The sequence below is a fragment of the Bidens hawaiensis genome, unplaced genomic scaffold (genome assembly GCF_021521415.1).
Source record: "Bidens hawaiensis isolate Kalapana, Puna unplaced genomic scaffold, B.hawaiensis_p1.1 tig00016869_1, whole genome shotgun sequence".
In the NCBI taxonomy this organism is placed as follows: domain Eukaryota; kingdom Viridiplantae; phylum Streptophyta; class Magnoliopsida; order Asterales; family Asteraceae; genus Bidens; species Bidens hawaiensis.
In genome coordinates this window covers 526,938-540,377 of record NW_027492559.1, presented here as the reverse complement: position 1 = coordinate 540,377, position 13,440 = coordinate 526,938, and the positions used below count along the sequence as shown (strand labels likewise).

Here is a 13,440-nt window from a genome sequence, read left to right as displayed (position 1 = left end):
AATGAATTACCATGTGAACGGGAATGGTAAGGGTGATGATTAATGTAAAGATGTTATATAACGATGGTTGGGTAAGTGAATATTTTAAATAAATGTGGTTCGGTCGAATTGGAGTGTCACAAGGAGTCAAATGATGGCATTATAGTCTACATATCATTAGGATTTTGGTAATAAAATGTCACATGTTGACCATAATTGATAATTCAACATAATCTAAAACGATCCAAGTCTTGCACATAACGAGGCAGTGGTTGCGTGTTGGTTTAGCCACGATACATGGCAGGGTTAAGAGGGCAACATGATGTAATAGTTTAGTCTTGCAACGTGTCATGGGATTTGAGATGCGGTAAATGTTTATGAAAACAAGTGAAACTAATTTAGTCATGAATCTGATTTCATGATCAGAAGCATGGTGTGTAGACCGGGTTTATTTGATGATAGAAGTTTACATATAAGTTAGAATTGGATTCAGGTTACGTCAATGTTGTAGTCATTTTTTTAAGTAATATAGGCCGACACCGCCCCGACCATCGAGGGTTGATAATACTTTATTCTCCCTGAGTTGATAAATATGTTTAATCCTAATAATGGACAAAAGTCTAAACTGTGCAAATAAATAGTTAAGTAATTGTGTACTAGAAAGACCACAAAGGCTGAACCATAAATGTTCATAATAATAAAGTTCAAAACACATAAGTCAGTCTATAAACTACAAATACTCTATCTGAGGCTTTAAACTTGCAACCTCTTGGCTAATAACCCCTCTTAACCAAAATATATAATAATAATCCTAAGCAATCTTCTAATAACTACACACCAAATCATAGCATGACCTATACAGTCGGGTCCATTACCCATGAGTCTATTTTAGCTTTAGATTCAAAGAAGTTGTCGGTTAGATTCTTTCCAACAAGACGCAGTGCCTCCACACGCCTTTTAGCCTCTCTAGACCGTTCTTCTGCAGCCTCAAGCTCCGCACGTCTCTTTCTCAGGTTGACTTCGGCAGCATTTATATCCGAAAGGTGGCTTGCTTTCATTTTCGTAAGGGAATTGTACATTTCACCGTCCTCCTTCCTTTTCTGAATGTGAGCTTCTAGCCAAGACACGTCAATCTTGGCCGCCTTTGCATCCGACACCCGACTCTCTAAATCTTCCACTCTCTCAGTAATATCAATGGTTTGAATCTGCATGACAACCTCACAAACAGCCTCATGGATTGACGATCTCATCGAATCTGTTTTCAATACACATTCTGCTGCAATGTCACCGTGTTTCTTCAAAATGGTTTTAAGAATCACTGCGACACTTTGCTTAACTTTGTAGCCTTCAACAGAAACGATGCCACATTGACCGGATGAGAAATTTTCCACCTATGCAACAAAAGAATGCAGATTAGAGGTGACAAAATTATCAGGTAGGCCAGCTAATGGGTCAAACAGGTTGGGTTTTCTATATTCATTGAATTTAGTTATAACTAATATCTGAAATGCAATCTTGTAATTTACTGCTTAACATCAAAAGAATTAACCTTACTACAGTGGTGATATTATGAGTTAAACTTAAAAATTAACCACTTTCCTTATTTTAGCCTGATTGAAAACATTGTTTCATCAAAAAGACTTAAAAACAAAGCCAAAATTCACCGAGTTTCGGTCCATTTGGTGGGTTGGTGGTGGTGGTGGGGAGGGGGGGGGGGGATGTGGCAAAGTTGCATTTTTCAATATTAATTATAGAAATGTATAACATAATTTAGAGAAAAGGAAATACATACAGAATGTTCCTGCACGGGGTCTAAGATTACTACATCATCATCATCATCATCATCATCATCATCTTCGTCATCAATAACAATAACGTGCAACTACAAAGATAAAGCAAGAAGTGTTAGTCTACATACGTAGTATTGGTATTTAAGCATTTACGAGGTAGAAAATGTTATAACCTTAAATAGTGTGCATGACTTACCATCTCGTCTCTACGTGGTTTAAGTTGGTTACAATGGCCTAGAGTAGCCGATAATCCAGACGACGATGGAGCATTTGCTGGGCCAACGAGTAACTTTAAGTTCAATCCTGAATCAGGATTGGTTGATTGAAATAGATCTTCAACTTCCTCATCTTGCAATATGTTTACATTTTGGTCAGCAGTTTGACCTTCATTAATTTGAGGTTGAACTTCATCTTCCTCGTCAAGCGGCACGTTTACATTTTGGTCAACAACAGTTTGACCATCATCAGTTTGAGGTTGAACTTCATCGGTTTGACCCTCCGCAGGTTCAGTATGAGTTATGAATTGAACCGGAACCTCAACATTTTGAGAAAATGGATCGTCATCATATATGGAAGTCTCAAGATCAACTAAAGAATCAGTGGTAACATATTGAATTGTTGGGATCATCACGTTTTCAAGACTACTTTTCAGTTGAAGTTCATGTGCATACAGTACCTGTTGTATTATGAAAATCATATTAATTTATCAATGTTAAGACGCAACTTATATAAACAAACGTACCGCAAGAAAAGTCAAGGGCCCATTGTAGGGCTCAATACCATTCCATCCCTCTTTTGTTTTCTTCAGGCAAGTAATGATATAACTACACCAATTCATGCTAGATATGTCTCCTTCATTGATGATTGATGATAGAAATTTATGATTTACGTCCGCACACTTAGTTGTCTCACCCATGATAGTGTTGTAGAGAACAAGGAAGTTAAGCTTGAAAAGTGTTCCCCCTTTCGTATATGATTTAAGCTTGTTAATTACAGGTTTAACAGTTATATGGTTTTGAACGAACTGCTTCCTCCATTTGTTTCTAATAACATCTCCTTTTCCCACATTTCTCTTTTCATATACGGGAATTTCCCCCATAGGCACTCCCAAAACAGCATGAACCTTTGAAGGAGTTATTTTAATTATGTGGCTGCCAATTTTTAACTCGTTCCTATTATGATCATAGTTGACCAACAACCAACGCCCCAATCCCGATAGTATATTGTCTATTCTAAAGGATTTTATAGACTCAAATCCCATATCCTTTATGTCAGACATTTAAGCATCAGTTAACCCTTGTAGTCCGCAACACAAGTCATTTGGTGTGCTTGTCGTCTCAAATATCATGTCTGTGTCCATTCTTGATTGTTGGTTTAGGCTTCTTCTTAATTTGTGTCTTATCTATCAGAAAGAAAGCATTGCAAATGTTATAAGTTTTGAACTCACACAATAATTAACAAGTGACAAGACAAAAACGAAATGCAGAAAGCAACTAAGCGCTTAGAACTCCAAACAATCCCTAAATCCTAACTAATGCCCCTTACTAAGCTTAACAAATCGTTTCAACCCACCTTTCTTGTTATTAAAAGAAAATAATAAGAAGTTAATAACCTAATTGAGTTAACACTTGTTATAAGCTAGCTTAGTGAAGAGGTAGGTCCCAGCAGAGCCCAGTTGGACCCGCAAGACTCACCTTAAAAAGGGACGTCTGCGCAGAGACCAACTGGATCCGCAGGACCAACCATGCTCAGAGACGTGACGTCCTTACGCGCAGTACGCAAGCTGGTCCCGCAGGAAAAGCCTCCCAATGGTGAAAGACTCCGCCTGTCCCCGCAGCCTCGGATACAAGCCATTAGGGAAGGCCACCCGCGCAGCATGGCTACACGCACAAGGCACTTAGCTCTCGATCATTCAGTGTCACCTGAAGGAATGAGCAAAGCCGGGAGCAATCCCGCACAGAGGCGGGAAGGGGAATACTCCCGCCCAAATAAGCCAGTCTGTATACTGAAGGATCTTTTACTGTACCTGACGAGGTATGGGCGAAAGATCTGATCAGAGATACGACAGCTCACTGATACAGTATGGCGAGCAGCATGCTCCTGTACTGTATCACTATTAGCCGCTGCCTACTCACCAACTACTGTCATACCACGTGCGTAGCCGGCAGTTGGTGGAAAGGGAATAGTATACAGCAGGCCTGGTCACTATCAGCCGCTGCCTACCCACCAACTACCAGCAAGGCACGTGCGTAGGCTACTGTTGATGAACAGGAACACTGTTGCAGCTGGCCATACCTCCTTGGAAACCTACCTTCGGCTATAAATACCCCAAATGGTATGATCATCTAAATACATTACATTATCTTATATCATCATAATATACCTGATATCTGCTCTAGCAATCTCTTAATATACTTTTATATTTAAAGAGCAATCTAGTCTGATTCTCACGCCGGAGGGTGGTCACAAGGAGGAACCCCCCCCCTTCTCAGTGACGAGCTCACGGTGTCTGTTTTGCAGGTTATCAGAAGAACCATCTTCCAAGGGTCTAACCCCTCGTGGGAAACAGCTATCCAACCCCCAGGTTACCAGTAATCTGTCTGGGGTCCGGTTGGTGTTTCTTCATTGGCGCCATCCGTGCATAAAGCTAGAACTTTATCTCCAGTTTTTTCAAACTTTCTACAAAAGATGGTTAGAGAAATTCCGGTAATCACAACCCCAGTTACTGGGATGAACACCGGTAACACAGTTTTTACAAACACTACCCCGGTTACCCAAGCCGGGGCAAGTGAAGTAAATTTTACGAACACTACCCCAGTTACTCAGGCTGGGGCAAGTGCAGTAAATGATCGCCTACTGGGATTCACTGATACCCAGGTTGAGAAACGAAGACTCCCCCGCCAAACTCTCGATGAAGTCAAGGCATGGGCGGAGGCACGACAAAAGGAATTCCAGGCTGAGTTGGACGAACGCTTGCGTTCCGTCCAACAGGCTGACGAATTCGAAGACTACTTGGATGACTCGGAGGAATCCGACTCCGACGCGAACCCTCGCCATAGGGCAAAAGGGAAGCGTAAGGAAATGGAATCCCAACCGAAAAGGCATTTTGGACAAGCCTTCAAACCAAAAAGCACAGGTGAAAGTCCACGAGACTTCTCCAAAACATTCAGACCAAACATTGCAAATGCAGGAACGTCCAAGTTTGCAAGGGACATTGCGGAAGCAATCGCCCCAAAGAGTGCCAAACAAATGCCTAACATAGGCACATATGACGGTATATCCGATCCAGACGATCATTTGAACAGGTTCATAGCAGGGGCAACCGTCAGCAATTGGACGGAACCCACGTGGTGCTACATGTTCCAAATGACGCTTGTTGGGGCTGCTAGAGCTTGGTTTGATCGCCTACCGGTCAACCACATCTATGACTGGGCAGACTTCCAGCAGAAGTTTAGCCAACACTTCAGCCAGCAACGGAAGTATACCGAGGAGCAATGGACAATCCTCAAATGCATACGAGAAGAAGATGAATCTCTGCCAAACTTCATCACTCGCTTCAACTCAAAGAAGCTAAGTTTGGGCAATATCAGCGAAGATCTTGTTCGCGCTGCCTTCATCCAGGGCGCGCATGACCCAGAGCTCATCCGCACCCTAACGGGTAAAGATGGCATGCCATCCACATGGGATGCCATCATGACAGCAGCAAAACGCTATGCGGAAACCGAAAAGCAACTGGGTAGAGATCTCCCACAGAGCACAAACCTCTACACCCAGAAGACGAGAGAAGACAACGTCCTCACCGCCCGACTAAATAAAAAGCGGAAGCAAGGCATTTGGCAGTCAAGGGTAAACTTTGACACCTCATCCGGCTTGCAACATCGATTGGGCGGAAGGGATAATGCACAGCCGCACCGGAACTCCAGATGGACGCCACTCAGCAAAAGCGTCACTGAGATATTCGCCACTGAAGAGCTCCCGTGGCCAAAGCCTCCAATAATCCGACATCGTCACGATGCTGATCGGAGCAAATACTGTGACTTTCACAAGACAAAAGGCCACAACACTGAAGAATGCACAGACGTAAAAGACATGGTTGAAGCATTTGTCAGAGATGGGACGCTCGCGCACCTCGTGGAGTAATAAAAGCTGAGCAGGCGGGTGCGTGTAGAACCCCAGCTGGGGAAAACACGAATCAAAATTCCAGCTTCAATATCGAGACTACATGCTGCGTAAAGAACGAGATCCCGAACCAGGTGCGTATCGGCTCGATAGCACTCCCATCCCAACAACATGGAAGGGAGCTCATTTACACAGTTTGCATGTAAATCAATTCCAATTTGTAAAGAAAAGGCCAAGAGCCACTTCTAATGGAAATGATTCTCTAAGAACATCGAAGCTGATGATTTTACATTTATACTTTTCTGAACACTAATATGCCGGTTTTCACCGCATAATTACGTGAAGTCATTGCATGGGAAGGCGGTCCTACCCGCACGAACCCAATAACATGACAAACCTTCACGCAGGTCAGTTGAAGGGGAAAAAGTTCAGCACCCATTAAATGAAAGTGCCGGTCTATCCGCATGAATCATTAAAGGAAACTGAACAAAAACCTATCAACAACCGCTCGTCGAACGGTTAAACTATGCAACACTGGTGACGGCACACATTACGTGAAGTCGTTGCGTGGGAAGGCGGTCCTACCCGCACGAACCCAATAACGTGGCAAACCTTCACGCAGGTCAGTTGAAGGGGAAGAGTTCAATTATCCCATTAAATGAAAGTGCCGGTCTATCCGCATGAATCATTAAAGGAAACTGAACACTAACCTATTGACAACCGCGCGTCGAACGGTTCAAAACAATTCTTAAAAAGGATGAGGAAAACCTACACGCAGGTCAGATAAGGGTAAAGTTTTGCCATCCTACTAAGTGCAAGTGACGGTTCTACCCGCACAATCACGAAAGAGGAAGCAAAACTTCACACCTATTATCAACCACGTTCAAAGGTTAACTTATCCTCAAAGGATGAGGAAAACCTACACGCAGGTCAGATAAGGGTAAAGTTTTGCCATCCTACTAAGTGCAAGTGACGGTTCTACCCGCACAATCACGAAAGAGGAAGCAAAACTTCACACCTATTATCAACCACGTTCAAAGGTTAACTTACCCTCAAAGGATGAGGAAAACCTACACGCAGGTCAGATATGGGTAAAGTTTTGCCATCCTACTAAGTGCAAGTGACGGTTCTACCCGCACAATCACGAAAGAGGAAGCAAAACTTCACACCTATTATCAACCACGTTCAAAGGTTCACTTATCCTCAAAAGATGAGGAAAACCTACACGCAGGTCAGATATAGGTTTAAAGTTAAGCCATCCTACTAAGTGCAAGTGACGGTCCTATCCGCACAATCACGAAAGAGGAAGCGAAACTTTAATCCATTATCAACCACGTTCAAAGGTTAACTTATTCTAAACACTTGGAAAATTGCTAATTTAAACTAAGTATGCAAGTCATAAGTTTATAAAGCAAGGAACCCAGAGAAGGAAATAACAATCTTAGCAAAAAGATTAATATTCCAAATAATATATTACAAGAATGGCCGGGTAACTACCCGCCTAAAAAAATAAAACTATACAAGTCTATCTTAGCAATGGGAAGGGATCTTCAGGATCAAGCTTCAGGGCCGCTTCCACTTGGACCCGCTCCGTCAGAAGAACGGGGTGGTTCGAGGAACGCTTTGAGGACAGCTAACCCATCATCAGCAGCAGCTACTTCGTCCACCTTTTCCACCACTGGATGCGGGAAGGCGGCGTATTGGTTCAATGCTTGGTCATAAATGGCTTCGGTATCCACATCGAACAAAGGGAAGTTGGAAGGCGGGACGCCTTTCTCAACAAACCCTAGACCAAGCAGGAAGCCGGCCTTTTCCCCATCCTCATGAGAAGCGTTGAGGGCTGCGCTCATAGCATCATCGTAAGAGGTCTCTGAAAAGACCCGACGCACAACCTACAAAGAAAAAATACAAGTATTAGAACCTTTTCTTACAAAAGAAAAGCGTGAAGATAAAGCTAAACATACCTGAGGCAACGCTTCTCGAAGAAGCCATTGGAGGGCAGCTTGAGCTTCGTTATGGGCGCGTTCGGCTTCGCTCTTGTTAAGGTTGGCAAGTAAAACTTCCTTTGCGGCAGCCTCTTCGACGCCCTTAAGCTTCCGCTCGGTGTGGTCAAGCACCCCCCTCTGGTCCAAGATTTCCTGGAGTTTCTTGGCATCTTCCATTGCCAAGGCATCATGAGCGCGTTGGAGAGCCTCTAATTTGGCCTTGAGCTCCTCATTCTCCACACGCAAAGGCTCAGCAACGGCTTCAGCCTTGGCAGCCCTCTCGGTTGCGTTTCGCGCAGTCTCCCTGGCCAGCCGAAGCTGTTCATTCACAGCTTGGGCAGCCTTGGAACGGGCCTCGAGTCGCGCCTGAACTTCAACCTCGAGGGCCTTGAAGGCCTTCTCCTTGTCGGCGGCAGCTGCCGCCAGCTGTTGGTTCTCCTCCCGAAGAGCACGCGCCTCAGATACGTCCTTGGCGCGAGCTGCTTTCAACTTGTCGTTTTCACGACAAAGCAGCTCGACGCGCGGCTGCATCCGGGCCTGGAGAACCCGAAGCTCATTGGTTAGCCTACCCTCCTGGTAGCTAACCATGGCTTCCCCCAACGCACCCGGGGGAGCAGCGTGGCGAGCCCAGTCCACGCACTCCACAGGTGTGCGAAGGGTTGTTCCTCGGCGGATGTTCCATCGTGGAACATACACTTCATTGGAATCCGACACTGCAAAAGAAACAAAAGCAGTAAGGAAAAGATAATAAAAGAAAAACATAAGGGAAAAAGAAAGGAACCCTACGCACCTGTAGGGTCAATGACAGGCCGATAGCCGCCAAACCCATCACCTGAACCTAAAGGAAATCCATCCAACAGGTCAGGCAGACGGGAAGGTGGCAAAGATCGGCGGGAAGCCCTGCGCGTACCTGATGGTCCGGCCGTCGGTGCCGGTGGCGCGGGCATGGTGGCAGCCGCCGTGGTCGCCGTTGTGGTCGCCGCCGCGGTCGCCGCCTCGTCAGCAGCAGCAGTAACCGCCGGCTCCGTGAAGGATGCCGTAAATATCGCACTCACGGCCGGCGATGACGTCATCTCGGCTGGAACAGTCTGCTCAGAGGGAGCAACTGAACCAGCGGAAGCAGGCGCAGGCACCTGGGTCGACGCCTCAGGTAGGCTGACCAAGCCTATCGTCATTGGCGGAAGGGTACCCCTCTGCGCTTCACCCCGGAATGCGTCAACATCCACGCCTGCACAAAGAAGAAAGTGTTAAATTTATGAAGCGATAAATTTACAAAGACATTATGATTGTACTTACGGGTTTTCTTGACCTTGAACGTACGGACGGGCGGGGAGGAACCCGATGGAGCCGGCCTCTTGGTACCCGGTCACCGTCGTCGTCGCTGGTTCTCCGGAGGTAACAGTCGTAGCCTCCGGAGCAGTGGTCTTCTCACCACCGGGGTTCCCCGCCACCTTTTCATTATCTGACTCGGAGTCAGATAGAACCACCGGATCAGCTGTGGAGGCCTTCTCCTTCCCTTTCTCGCCGGCAACCCTCTTCTTCTGCACCAACGGAGGAGCATCTGAGGATTCCTCAGAAGAAGACAGGTCAGGAATTCCAGCAGCGGGTACAGCATTGAGGGATTGAGGAAAGAATATCGCCTTACCTGGCCGCCGGTGGCTCAGGATCTCGTGGCCCAGCGGATAGACCTCCACAAACCGATCCGCCGTTTGCTCCAGGATGGGCAACTCGCCCTCGTCCAGAGCACGAGTACCCATCCGCGCGGGACCGTCGGTTTCCCGCGGGTACAGAAGCGACTCTAAATCATTTCCCTCTGAAAGAAAAGAAACAGTTAGAAGACAAACTCGTATCAAAAAGAAAGACAAGACATACCATAGGGAATAGAGTTCAAACCGTATTCGAGAAGGATGGGAACCTGAGACGCATCCTTCCACACCCGGCTCATCCCTAACATGACTATCCCGGACTCCGCAAACCGGTAAACCGGAGATTGGACCCGGGATATCTTCGAAAACCATTCCGCCTCCTGGTAATTGGGGGCGTGAAGGCTCGGTATCGCTTGGCCATTTTTAAACTTCATGGCAAGGGGGATGGCGCGGGCAGAAATGTAGAAGAATTCCTGCTTCCACGCGCGAAGACTGCGCTCGGTGTCGCAAATCTTCAGACCCTTAATACGGGTCGTCAGGGTGTACCACCCCTGGATGCACCTCCAGGTATAGAAGGTCATCAGGCGGTCCACATGGGGCTCGATGCCCAAAATCCGGCACACCCACTCAAAATGGCGAATCTTGGTGATCGCCATGGGGTGCAGCTCGGTCAAATGAACACCGTGCCTCTCAAGGACACGGTAAACAAATTTTGTCAATGGGAATCTAAGATTCCCATAGACAAAAAATGCAGCATAAACCCCGATCTTGCCTCTGGGGGCATCGTACACGGTCTGGTGGGATTCAGGAAACTCAGGCTCGAGATGATCGAGCATGAACTTCCTGACAACATACCGGTACTGATCGCCGGGCAGAGCACACTGGCACTCGCCAGCAGTACCCCTGTCGTCAGCTATAGCTTCAGCATCACGAGAAGACATCTTGCAGAGGAAGAAAAGAACGATTTCGAGAGAATGCTCGATTGAATAAAGGAGTATTCGCCGGAAATCGCCTTAAAGATGAAGAGAAGAGTGAAAAGTGTGGATTACAAAGAACCCTCTTCCCCTTTATATAGTAATCGCAATTAATGCAGTGAATTTAATGCGGAGGAGAGAGAAATCGAATGTGCAATGAAACTATGACACGTGGCAAATAGCAAGCTGGCAACAGCTGTTGACAGGACGCGTGCCAGTAATTTCGCTGCCACGCGCCCGAAAAATCGCGCCCACGCGCCTGAAAAAGCGACTGGAATGACCATGTTCTGTCACGTCACCATAACTTCCTGCACGTCCTGACACAGTCAGAAGAAACCGTCGCACGACGTTTCAGAGGTTTGGACTGTTCTTATCTTTTCACCAACTCTTCGAATTTCAAAATTCAAAATTCGAAAATATTAAAAAGTAAGCGGGAAAATACCCCTTACCTTGGCAAACAAGTAACCGTAAGACGGATGCGGGTACAGTGTAAAGGCAAAACCCTTCACATACCTAGCACCCGCAGGGAATTGAAGCCAAGAAAACCTTGGCAAACAAGTAACCGTAAGACGGATGCGGGTACAGTGTAAAGGCAAAACCCTTCACATACCTAGCACCCGCAGGGAATTGAAGCCAAGAAAACCTTGGCGAACAAATAACCGTAAGACGGATGCAGGTACAGTGTTAAGGCAAAAACCTTCACATACCTAGCACCCGCAGGGAATTGAAGCCAAGTACCTCGGCAACCAAGTAACTATAAGACGGATGCAGGTACAGTGTAAAGGCAAAACCCTTCACATACCTAGCACCCGCAGGGAATTGACGCCAGGAATACCTTGGAAGTAAAGTAACCGTAAGACGAGCGCAGGTACAGTGTTAAGGCAAAACCCTTCACATACCTAGCGCTCCGCTGGGAATTGAAACCAAGAAGGATCTTCTGGGCAATGCTTGCGGAAACGGAAATAACATCCCCGCATAGCGGGAACGTCGAGAACTACGTTGTTTGAAGCTCCAGGATGGAATTGGTGGTTTTAACATAATTGATCACTATGTTCAAAACTACCAAAACCTCATGGAGAATCCACACAAGTGGGACTCAACGCTCCTGACTTGCGAGGAGGTTACAGCCTACCCGCATCATACCCAAAGACCAAGCAGGAAACTCGGGAATTTCTGCAAGTGACAAGGACTTCCGCGGGAGGAATCCCCATGGAAAACCTTAAAAAACCCTTTTCAAAACCCTCTGCTTAAAGTCCAAAAGTTCACCTCACTTTATTAAACACGCATGAGAAGAACATTGGACTGGGGGGACTTGAAGAGGTAGGTCCCAGCAGAGCCCAGTTGGACCCGCAAGACTCACCTTAAACAGGGACGTCTGCGCAGAGACCAACTGGATCCGCAGGACCAACCATGCTCAGAGACGTGACGTCCTTACGCGCAGTACGCAAGCTGGTCCCGCAGGAAAAGCCTCCCAATGGTGAAAGACTCCGCCTGTCCCCGCAGCCTCGGATACAAGCCATTAGGGAAGGCCACCCGCGCAGCATGGCTACACGCACAAGGCACTTAGCTCTCGATCATTCAGTGTCACCTGAAGGAATGAGCAAAGCCGGGAGCAATCCCGCACAGAGGCGGGAGGGGGAATACTCCCGCCCAAATAAGCCAGTCTGTATACTGAAGGATCTTTTACTGTACCTGACGAGGTATGGGCGAAAGATCTGATCAGAGATACGACAGCTCACTGATACAGTATGGCGAGCAGCATGCTCCTGTACTGTATCACTATTAGCCGCTGCCTACTCACCAACTACTGTCATACCACGTGCGTAGCCGGCAGTTGGTGGAAAGGGAATAGTATACAGCAGGCCTGGTCACTATCAGCCGCTGCCTACCCACCAACTACCAGCAAGGCACGTGCGTAGGCTACTGTTGATGAACAGGAACACTGTTGCAGCTGGCCATACCTCCTTGGAAACCTACATTCGGCTATAAATACCCCAAATGGTATGATCATCTAAATACATTACATTATCTTATATCATCATAATATACCTGATATCTGCTCTAGCAATCTCTTAATATACTTTTATATTTAAAGAGCAATCTAGTCTGATTCTCACGCCGGAGGGTGGTCACAAGGAGGAACCCCCCCCCCCCCCTTCTCAGTGACGAGCTCACGGTGTCTGTTTTGCAGGTTATCAGAAGAACCATCTTCCAAGGGTCTAACCCCTCGTGGGAAACAGCTATCCAACCCCCAGGTTACCAGTAATCTGTCTGGGGTCCGGTTGGTGTTTCTTCACTTAGCTTACATGATTTTAAGTGAAAATTAAACCGCAAAATCGATAGTAGTTGAAAAAAATAGTCTGAAGAGAAAACAGTTGTGTACTTCCAATATTTCAGTCTACTAAATAATCATTTTATTTAAGCTACAAAATATGTTAACAAGATACAGTAAATCATAAATGCCTAAAATTAATTGGTGCAACTAACTAGGTTTAAGAGAATATTTATAAATTAGTATGCACATATACAGGTCATGAATGAAAATCTACTTTCCGAAAGTAAAGCAACATTAATTACCTCCAAGGTCGATCGGAACGCCGGAAGCTGGTGCCGATTTGAACTTAAGTTGAAAGCTAGGGTTTTGAACAACTGATTCAAAGCAAAGAAAAAATTCAAGAACCAAACAAAATACAAATGTGAGTAAGAGAGACTACTTTCACCCTTCACATTTAAACGTATATAATTGATATATGAATATAAATTATTGTATTTACACGATTAGAGATATTCGTACCTTTTATATGTGGAACTGTGCATACAATACAACGATTAAACAAGTATAACAACCCTGCGGGTGTCAGCTTTTCGTGGAACTGGAAGCGGGTTGGGTTGTCCGATGATGAAGCTGCTGAATTGAGTGAAATGTTGGTTTTCTGGGGGATGTGGC

At 45.9% G+C, this 13,440-nt stretch overlaps 1 protein-coding gene across 1 annotated transcript; it reads right to left on the bottom strand.

Annotated features, from left to right (window-relative positions):
* Positions 1–284: 284 nt before the first annotated feature.
* Positions 285–13,214, bottom strand: LOC143552442 (uncharacterized). The gene is made up of 5 exons (XM_077042662.1): positions 13,071–13,214; positions 2,512–3,171; positions 1,966–2,445; positions 1,772–1,861; positions 285–1,370 (listed from the first exon to the last, which is right to left on the bottom strand). The coding sequence occupies exons 2-5, from the start codon at positions 3,046–3,048 to the stop codon at positions 834–836; spliced, it is 1,644 nt and encodes a 547-aa protein (XP_076898777.1). The 5' UTR covers positions 3,049–3,171; positions 13,071–13,214; the 3' UTR covers positions 285–833.
* Positions 13,215–13,440: the final 226 nt, after the last annotated feature.